Below are 11,010 nucleotides of genomic sequence, written 5' to 3' on the forward strand. Positions count from 1 at the left end.
ACATTAAGTTTAAGTGACTTATATCTCCAATCAGAAAATATAACCACACAGCAACGGTATCACTAATTTGCAGATAAGCAACAGTTAAGTACTTAACAAACTTAGCTCAACTGACTTTCCTGACAGTTCCAGTTTAGATCTAGCATTGCCACATTTTTACCCCTACAACTGTATCATATGGGGTATGTCTAAAATGAGGTATAACAGAGCAGTCAACAAAGGCTTCCTTTGTCAACCAATCTGCGTCTTGACTCACACACTGTGCCGATGATCAGCTGAGCCGGCACAGCGCGGCGGCCATTTTTATTTTAATGAAGCCGGGGATATTTAAATCCCGGCTTCATTGATTATGTCAGGTAGCCTATTTTACATGCCTCTGTCGGCAGAGGCATGTAATCTAGACATACTCTTGTTGTTTATCTTGCTTTCTTTAAATCTCAGTAGTATCATTTGATGACAATATTTCTGCTGCGTGTTTCTGTAATGTCACAAACTGTTGTGTTAAGTTTCTCTGAAACTGATATATCTCTATTGTAGTCTCCTGAGTGTGTTGCCTCGCCAGTTGTTCAAATCAGTGTTTCCCCCTGGCAAACACAGTATGAGGTAAGTATCAATTTCTTTTCAAAATGCCATGTTCATTCCTACTGAGGGTATTTCAAATCTCACTCAGATTATTGCATTCCTTTTAACAAATTGACAAACTACTTCTCTACTTAGCCTTGTTTCTACTTGCTTTTGTTAAATAGAACAGAAAAGCATATTTCCCACAGTTAAGCATAATTAGGCAGAGTGCTATGTAAGAAGATGACTTAGCTATAAAGTGTTTAGTTTTTAACTAGATTAATGATTGAAACAATGTTGTATGGAATTTAATCCGAAATTCTGAATTAGGCTGCAAATCCTAATTTAAATGTTTTTTCAAATCTCCTTATTGGAGATTTCTTATAGGGTTTTCTCTCTAAAAGAAGTACATTAGTGAATAAGAACATAAGAATGGTCATACTGGGTCAGACGAAAGGTCATCTAGCCAGGGGCGGACTGGCCCAGCCGGATACCTAGAATTTCCCGGTGGGCTGTTGTATCTACCTGTGACAGGCCGTTGTTGCCCCACACTCTGAGCAGCTCTATGGCCGCGCTGTATGCGGCACATGGAGCCTGACCTGCCACTTGTGCTGCATGGCGGACGTGACACAGGGAAAGGGGACAGGGCTTATGGGGCACGCAGGGGTGACGTCATGGGGACGGCCATTCCCAGGTCTATTTTGATTGCCAGTCCGCTCCTGCATCTAACCCAGTATCCTGTGTTCTGACAGTGGCCAATGACAAATGGCCCAGAGGGAGTGAACAGAACAGGTAATCATCAAGTGATCCCCCTCTTGTCACCCATTTCCAGCCTCTGATAAACAGAGGCTAGAGACACCATTCCCTCCCGTCCTGACTAATAGCCATTGATGTACCTACCCTCCATGAATTTATGTAGTTCTTTTTTGAACCCTGTTAAACTCCTGGTCATCACATCCTCTGGCAAGGTGTTCAAAAAATCAACTGTGTACTGCATGAAGGAAAACTTCCATTTGTTTGTTTTAAACCTGCTAACTATTAATTTCATTTGGTGACCCCCTAGTTTTTATGTTATGGGAACAAGTAAATAACTTTTCCTTATTCACTTTTTCTATACCAGTCATGGTTTTATAAATCTCTATCATATTCCCCCCTTAGTCTCCTCTTTTCTAAAATGAAAAGTCCCAGTCTTTTTAATCTCTCTTCATATGGCACCCATTCCAAACCCCTTATCATTTTTGTTGCACTTTTCTGAACTGTTTCCAATGCCAATATATCTTTTTTGAGATGAGGCAACCACATCTGTACACAGTGTTCAAGATGTGGGCATACCATGAATTGATATAGAGACAATAAGATAGTCACTGTCTCACTGTCTTATTCTCTATCCCTTTTTTAATGATTCCTAACATTCTATTTGCTTTATTGATTGCCTCTGCACACTGAGTGGATGATTTCAGAAAACTATCCACAATGACTCCAAGAGCTCTCTCTTGAGTAGCTACAGCTAAATTAGTTCTCATCATATTGCATGTAAAGTCGGGATTATTTTTCCAATGTGCATTACTTTACATTTATCAGCATCAAATTTCATTTGCCATTTTGTTGCTCAAAATGTACTTAGGTACTTATATACTGAATCTGTTATTTAACCAAAGCACCTATATAATAACAATGCAGCAAATTGTACTCCACAAGTTAGATCATCATCATTATTATTTATTTGTAGTAGAGTAGCACCTAGAGGGCCAAATCAGAATTGGGAGTTGCTATTGTGCTAGGCACTGTACAGTGTCATAGTGGCAATGTGCCCCAAAATGCTTATAGTCTATACAGACAAGACAGACACAGGTGGGAAACCTTTATAGAGAGAACTGACTAGCCCACGATCATCCAGTTCAGGGGGAATATGCTTGTTCACACCAACTGAGAATCTGGACCAAAATGTTTAGGAACATTTGGCTTAGTTTGAACATGCAGCTAGTCTCCGAGGCAGGTGTCATTGCGTGTTACTTGGAGATCCGAATGCCTACTGTCATTCTTATACCTGTTTCCATATAGGACTTCTTGTTGAAATGACATTTTTATGCCTTTCTTCTAGCATGCTTCCAGTAAGGACACAACTGCCCCTTCCTTTGCCAATCCTCTTTATGGCAAAGCAACAGAAGACATGGAGAACTTGTGCAATTTCTTGAAAGTAGATATAAAATAGAAATTATACTGCATGTAATTTTTTGTCCTTTGGTTGAAGCTTTTGTTTCTAAAATTTAGTGGAAGGCATGTGATTATACGATACTGCCTTAGTAATTTGAGTGAAAGTGGAATAATTCCTCAATTAGAATAATTATATTTTAAATATAGCACTACCATGAAAACGCCATCCATACATATGGGAAATTGTAGATCTATGTAATATTTCTCTTGGTACAAAAATAGACAGGCAACTGTAACTATGAATTCACTGCACGTTTGAACAGCTGAAATTCCAGTATATTAATAAAAAGTTTTATTTAATCAAAACCATTTTCTTGAGGTTTTTTAATTCTAATTGTATTACTATTATTGAGAAAAGATGACTCATTTCCGTAATTTTGAACCATAAGAGCAATTTAAATAGTTGTTTTAGTGTTCCAAAGAGAAAAGCAGGAGAGCTAATGTACCATCGAAACAGGCAGACCAAAAATTATTATAATAAATGTCTTTGTCTTGGGTCTAAATACTGGCTTTAACAGTCAGAGTTCTGACATACTGTGTTGTATACTTGACACCGCAAAGACATAAAAATTAACATTGAAAAGCATACCTACTCAACCATCCTTCCACTGAGCTTTTAACCGCGAGTTACTCATGATTTTAGGTTAGTGGTTGATAGAAGCTGGGTATTAGTCTCTGAAACAAACCCGCTTCTTTGTTGAATAAGCTGTTTCCAACCAGAGTCAATAACTATGGCCTCCTAACCTGAGTGTAATTTTGGATGATAAGTGAGATTTTGGGGATTGATATTGGATTGCCTCTTAATTTCAAATATCATCTGTTATGCAAGGGGAAGATTTGATATGTTTATAATGTACGCAACTTTGCTATATGTCCTCCTCTATAGTGTCTAATAGACATATACAATTGACAAAATTCTTTTCATTTAGAGAAATATTCTTGAAGTAAGAGACAAAGCACTGTCTGGGACCATTCCCATAGAACACTGTAGTTGTTGGTAAAGGCTTTCTCCTCTTAATTATATGTTGTATTATTGAACAAAATATGGAAGTAATTTGCTGTACTGTACTACCCTTGCAAGCCTGGTGCATTTGAGAACTGGGGCTTGATCCCACAAGGTGCCGAGTAACTTCAACTCCTGAGCTTACTGGGCTTTCAGAAGAATTGATTGCCCTCAGTGTTATCTAGAGATCGAAACCTTACAGGATTTAGTCCTTATAGAATTCTCGTGTATTCTGCCATAGCCTGACTTTAATTCCAAAATTGTGCTAACGTTGTGAAACCCTGCACTGTTTTATGTTGTAGTCCTTCATGCTCTAAACATGATGACAAATTTACATTGATATAAATAGTTATAGCAATGGCCAACATTAAAATTACCAAATACAGTTTTACCCAGTGTCGCTTACTAAACAAAATCAGTAATAAAAACATAACAAAACTAATCAGTTAGTATCCTTAACAGAGGCACATAGATGTAAACACCTATACTGGAGAAACTGAATGAATTGTTGAATGTCATTTATTTTCAATAGCTGTTTCCCGACACCTGAAATGAGATGTGTCACTCTCCCAGGTTATCTCTACACCAAAGTGGGACTTTTACCTAAATCATCTTCAGATTTTACATTTAGATAGAATGATTTTTTACACTTTCTTTTAAAATACTTTTTTTTCTTTCATCTTCCCTGACCTTCAGTTATTTTTCACTATCCATATTGCACCAGGAACAAAAGATTCGTTTATATCTGCTAAATGATAACTGCCTTTTGCTTGACAGCTAAGTAGCAATATGCAGACTACTGTATTCAAGACAGTGCTATTTCCATCAATTTGGTTGGAACTTTGCAGCAAGCTGCCTTTACACAGTCTCTTCTTAGAACCAAAAAGAGAAAAATTATATTTTCATTTTCACTTGCCACAATTTTCATATTTTAAAAAAATCTAAAAACACTGCCAGAAAGGAAATATACATTGTTAAATATCTGCAATTTTTCTCCACTGAATAGCAGCCTTTGACTAAATTCAATATAGAATCTCATAGTCACACTTTTAGAGCTGCTTACTCAAATGAGGGTTCTTTGCTGGGAAGAAGATAGTTAACAATATCCCGATGGCTTTATATCTTAGTCTAATGTATGTACGCACATGAACAGGAATATTGACAGCAAAATCAAAATGCTACACAAATCTTCAGGCAGCACTCTGTTCTAGTTTGTTGCCAGACTGATAGTTTCTCAGTTTATTTCATAGTTATCCCCATATCAACAACCCTGCTTCAAACAGAAAAAGCCAGTTTTTCTGATCTAATTCTAGAGTAATTCCAGTGTAATCATTGGAATACTTCACTAGAATTACTCTGGATTTACACTGGTGTAAAAGATCAGAATCTAATCTCAGGACAGTATCCTGGTGTTAACTGATGAGAACAATGTCTCTGTTAATTTGGGTACTGAACAATTTGTGGGCTTATGTCTCAGATGCTTACTGCAGTGAAGTTATTAGATTTCTATACTTACTACAGCACATAACATGCATGCGCGCACTTCTTTCTTGGATTTAGACACCTGTCAATTTAGACACAAACCCCAGAATCAAGCGTTACAGGAATTCCCAAAATTACAGCTTCAGCTTTCCCCCAACTCCTGTAAGTGCCAAAACTTGCTTGGTGCCTCAGTTTCTGCAGTAGGAGTACCCTAAGTGCATATGTTTCTTTCTCTGGGCATGCACGCTGTGGTCCAACCCAGAGCACTGCACACACTGGGGAAATACAGGCATTTCTCCACCCAGTCCAGTGCATGTGGTAAGATTTCTCCCACTGGATCAGCCCCTCTTGGCATGTGTACACAAAATGGCCTAGAGAGGAAACAGAAAGAAGATCTCTCTTGTAACCTCTAGCTTACTGGTTAGGGTAGTCATATAGGTTGCAGTAAGCCCCTACTTCAGGTCTTCCCTCCATCTAAGGGGAAGAAGGGATATGAACTGGGATCTGCAACTACAGACAGTCCCCGGGTTACGTACAAGATAGGGACTGTAGGTTTGTTCTTAAGTTGAATCTGTATGTAAGTCGGAACTGGCGTCCAGATTCAGCCGCTGCTGAAACTGACTGCCAGTTCTGACTTACATACAGAATCAACTTAAGAACCCCACGCGTCCCCAAGTCAGCTGCTGCTGAAACTGATCAGCGGCTGATTCCAGGAAGCCCGGGGCAGAGCAACTCTGCCTCGGGCTTCCTGTAGTCAGCGCTGGTCAGTTTCAGCAGCAGCTGACTTGGGGACGCCTGGGGCAGAGCAGCTGGGGTGCTGCTGGGTTGCTCCAGTAGCGCCGCTCCTCGGGCGCTACTGGACCAACCCAGCAGCACCCCTGCTGCTCTGCCACAGGAGTCCTGATTCAGCCGCTGCTGAAACTGACCAGCAGCGGCTGAATCAGGACGCCTGGGGCAGAGCAGCTGGGGTGCTGCCTGGTTGGACCAGTAGTGCCCAAAGCGGTGCTGCGGGACCAACCGGCAGCGCCCCAGCTGCTCTGCCCCAGGGTCCACAACAAAAGCCTGGTCTGCTGGGGGGGGGGCACACTAGCTGCACCGGGAGCACCGGGAGCAAAGCCGCAGCCACGGCTGGTTCCCGCGCTTCAGAGGCTTTGCTCTGGCAAAGCCTCAGAGGCGCGAGACCGCGCCGCGGCTGCGGCTTTGCTCCCGGTGTCCCTGGTCTGCTGGGGACCATCTCCAGCAGACCAAAGACACCGGGAGCAAAGCCGCAGCTGCGGCGCGGTCCTGCGCCTCTGAGGCTTTGCCAGAGCAAAGCCTCAGAAGCGCGGGAACCCGTCGCGGCTGCGGCTTTGCTCCCGGTGCCCCTGGTCTGCTGGAGACGGTCCCCAGAAGACCAGGGGCCTCGGGAGCTGCTTTTCTCGCCCCGGAGGTCGAGGTGGTGGGGCCGCTGCCTGCGAGCTCCGGGGCGAGAAAGCCCCGTTCATAAGTGCGGATCCGACATAAGTCGGATCCGCGTAAGTTGGGGGACTGCCTGTATTCAGGTGGGAATCTGCTGTATATCAACTTGTCCTTCTCCCCTCCTCCCTGGCTTCTTGCTAAAATGGCCTGTGTGCTGAATGCCAAGAGAGGGCTGCAGCTGAAGATCCCAAGCAAAAGGAGGTGCGTGGGTTTAGTAGACATCCCTTAGCTTGGCATCTCCCATTCACTAACTTAGTCAAGGAGCCATCTAGCTTGCTGGCTTGTGAGAATTCCTTTCTAAGATGCCTCTCTCCCCCTAATTATAGTATAGGGAATCTAAGTGCCAAACTCAGGCTTTGCAAATCTCAAATGATTCTCTAGGCACCTATAAGTTAGATATGGCTACAGAAAAGTAGTGTGCGGCCTCAACAACAATATGGCATCTGAGCCAGCTCTGCTTGCAGAGGGATGGAGAGCTTGAAAACTTGCCCAAAATGCAATGGCTAAGCATGGTGGGCCCATGATATGTGGCGACAGACAGAAGACTGTAGAAGTTCCTTAGGCTCTCCATTAGCGATAGGCTAACCCTTGCATCCCTCCCACCACTAAGCCCACCTTCCTATAATCCAGTGGGGTTTTAATGTAATGTTTGTCGTTTCCATTTTTGCACACAAGCAGATGTTTGCACATCAAAGGCTAGCCTCGTGTCCTTGCACAGAGCTTCAGAGCTGTGGTAAAGGTCAACCAGCATAGGGGAGAGAGTTTTTCTACTTCCCTCTTGGATCCAGTGTGATTGTGTGAGGCTAGTCAGTGGTGCATGCCATACTGAGGTAGGTGTGTTCCAAAGAAAAATCTAAAGACAAGTTATCCCTGGAAATTCTTTAAATTTGTAAGTAATGATGCCATCCTTTCCAGCAGGGGTGACCGGTGAAGGGGAGCATGGGGGGCTACTGGCCACATGACTCCCTCCCAGCCAAGGGAAGGGCTGCACAATTTCCATCTGCTCCAACTCCTGCCTCTCCCTACCCCTGCTATGCCGCCTTCCTGCCCTCGTTTCACCCTCTCCCCTCCTCTTCCTCAACTTTGCTTCACCCCCTGCCTTTACTCCACATCTGCCCCATCTCTTCCCCCAACAGATGTGACCCAGTGCCAGCAATGGTCCCCTCACTCATCATCAGCAGCAGGGGAAGCATATCAGTGTGTCCCCAGCTCACTCTGCTCCCCCAGTTGCATCACTCTGTTTCCCACTGGTGAGTACAGAATCGGCTGTGCCCCTCTCTCAAGCGACACACCAGGCGAATAGAACAAGCAGGAGCCATGTAGCTCCTCTTCAGCTGCCACTGCCTGTGAGTCTGGGGAGGGTGGACCCCTGCTGCTGACACCAGAGCTCTCTGCTTGTCCCTGCATCCTTCCAGAGATTTTGGTCCTGCCAGCTGCTGGCTGGTCCCTTACCCCTCCCATCCATCGCATTTGTGCCTCCTTATGAGACCCTATTTTCCACGCTGTGGATCATATTGCAGGAAAGATGCAGCTTCCACTCACTCAGCTTAGTGTTTAGCCTACAGATATGAAACTGTTCATAGATAAAAACAATGAAAAGTAATAGTAATTTCATATGTGTTGCATTTTTCAAGTGTTTGGGAAGTTGCAGCAAACCAATTTAAAGAGTATTTTAAAAGCAGTTATACCAACTCTTCTGTTAAATAACCTGGTTTTGGTTTGGTCTCCAGTTTGAGCTCTACATTTAAATGTTGGTCGTTGGAATCTCCAATTTTTCTTCTCTAGATCATGTGGGTCATTCCTGTGGCAAGCTTTGATGATGTATATACCAGCTGCAGTTACAAAGTTTTAGCCCACACTGTTATATTTTAATACCAAAAGATTAAAAAATAAAGGACTATGCAGAGAAAGACCTAGCCACATTATATTAAGAGCCTCACCATTAATAGTCTATTTGGCATTCATAGGAACAGCTTAACAAGAAGTGGACATTAATAAGTACTACATTACAATTGGAAATGTGTATTACACTTGCATTAGTATCTGAAGTACTTACCATGATTCATATAAAATGTTGTGAGGGAATTAATGATTTGCGGCTTATTGCAAAAAAGGGGCTCAATTCAATGTAATGTGATTAATTGTGGAATAAATAAACTTCAGGAAGTAGGTAGCACTCTCAGGGTTACATAGCTCCTGCAGTATATATTTGGAACTCCTGTTGATACCAAACAAATCAAGGCCATTCAGAAAAAGAGCCCTAAATGCTTCAATATCAGAAACTGAAAACCCATGATAAGGCCCTACTTCACTTGCAATACTGTAGAAATTGCAGATTCCATAATCTGAAGCTTGCACCGCAGTTTTGAAAGTGAGTGCTCCCTCTCACAGTCCAGAGCTGCTGGCAGCAGGTGCCTTCCTTCAAATTTCTTTTGATTGCAAATTACATGTAAATCTTGACACTGAAACAAAAAGTTTGGTTTCTGGTGAAAGGAAACATTTTGTTTGATTCAAAACATGTCTTTAAATTAATTAAAAAGTCGGGGGGGGGGGAGTCTTTTTGCTGTCAACTGGGAATTATTTTTTAGAGCTTCTAGGAAACAGACAAGTCTATTATTTCATAGCTCTAATGGTAGGTGTTCTAGAGTTCCGAGTCCTCCTGTTCACTTTGTAACACCCCATGACACAGATACTGTGTGATACCTGAGTTGCTTCAGCATAACTAGTAAGGAATGATAGGTATATTGGTGGAGGAAGAAGCCTTTTTTGGGAGGGAAACAGTTTTGTCAGACACGCTGCATATAAAAAAGTAATGTGATGGAAAAAGCAAGTATAAGGCAATGAGGGGTTTTGTTGTCATCAGCTTTGCATTTACAATAATGAATGGTACAGCTTTTTCCTCGGTAAAAGCTGTGACAGATTTAAAAGCGGAAACAAAACAGCATTTGTGACTGCACCCTTGACACAGGATTATGTACTGGTTTATTAGCATTAACATTTTGCTGGAGGTCACAATAAAGAGGAGAAATTTCATTTGACACTAGAAAGCAAAATGGCCATGCTTCCTCTTCAGCTCCTTTGAGTTGGTGTAGGTAGAATCTGTGAGGAGAAAGGCAGGTCCTCCCCTGCCACCTCCCTCCTTATTCTTGGGGCCAGAGCTTGTCACAGGGTAGTATTTCAGAGCAAGTCTGTTTGTGCTGACTAGATGGCCTTAGGGATCCATTTTCTGATCAATGTAAAGCAGTTATGCAGTCTAAGTAGAAGATTTATATGTGTGAAAGTTAGGAAGTTAAAACCCACGCTCCTCGGAGAAACCCTAACTTTGGGCCCTGATGCCTGGGAGGGGCAGTGGGGGGTGGCAGGATTTGTTCTGTGCTCCCAGAAGGGACAGGGGTTCAGACAGAAGGGGTGGGAGTGGGGCAGCCAGCCCTCAGCATTGCTCGGAGCTCTTGCCACACTGGCCTACCCACCCCTCAGTCAGTTCTGACAGCTGTCTGGCTGCCACATGGTGCTCCAGCAGAAATTTAAAAGGCCCAGAGCACCAGTTGCTGCCGCTCCTGGAGTGGGTGCCAAGTTCCTTAGGGTCATGTAGGCTCAGAAAAGCAGACAGAGCCACCCTTATCCCATGAAGCTTCTACATGTTGGCTCACCTCTTCCTTCCAGAGCCTCTTACCAATGGTCTGTGACCTTACTCTCCTGCTTCTTTCATAGTGCCTCTTCCTTTGGCTCCCTGTTCCTCAGTGTTTCTTTAAAGCCCCTCCCCCCTCCAATCATCTGGCCTCTTTTGTTGTACTTCTGCTCACTTTCCACAGCTCCTACCTTTCTCCCTCCAAGCACAGGAGTCAGCAAAACTGGTTTTCTAAGAAGGCAGCTATGGGCATGCCCCGCCTACCCCAGCCCCTCCCACTCTGCTGAGGTCCCACACCCCTTGGGGAGGAGCCCCCCTCATGCGGAGGGGAAGAGATGGGAGGGGTGAGCATGCGTGCACCCCCCAGCCTCCCCAGAACATCGGGGGAGGCAGGAGGGTGTATAGCATGGCCCCAGCACCAGGGAGCGAGAAGGCCAGATGGCTCCAGTCTCCCTGGCCAGGAGCACTGGGAGGGTAGGCACTGGGGTCAGCAGCACTCTGTCCCCAGAACGCCTACAGCAGGCAGGGCCATGCATGGCAGTTTGGGAAAGCACAGCCTTCCCCTGCCTAGACTACCAGACTCCTAGGGTTCATCTATACTTCACCCTTACCTCGAAATAAGCTACACAATTTGCATAATCGAACTGTGTAACTTATTTCTAGG

The 11,010-nt window shown here is 43.8% G+C and overlaps 1 protein-coding gene across 1 annotated transcript in view; it reads left to right on the top strand.

Moving 5' to 3' along the window:
• Window positions 1-3,062, top strand: part of MALRD1 (MAM and LDL receptor class A domain containing 1) — a 439,697-nt gene extending 436,635 nt beyond the window's left edge. The window contains exons 40-41 of the mRNA XM_075922485.1: window positions 538-603; window positions 2,663-3,062. Of these exons, the coding sequence (XP_075778600.1) occupies window positions 538-603; window positions 2,663-2,773 (177 nt within the window). The 3' untranslated portion in view covers window positions 2,774-3,062. The remainder of the gene's footprint in view (window positions 1-537; window positions 604-2,662) is intronic.
• Window positions 3,063-11,010: the final 7,948 nt, after the last annotated feature.

The sequence above is a fragment of the Pelodiscus sinensis genome, chromosome 2 (assembly GCF_049634645.1).
Source record: "Pelodiscus sinensis isolate JC-2024 chromosome 2, ASM4963464v1, whole genome shotgun sequence".
Taxonomy (NCBI): domain Eukaryota; kingdom Metazoa; phylum Chordata; order Testudines; family Trionychidae; genus Pelodiscus; species Pelodiscus sinensis.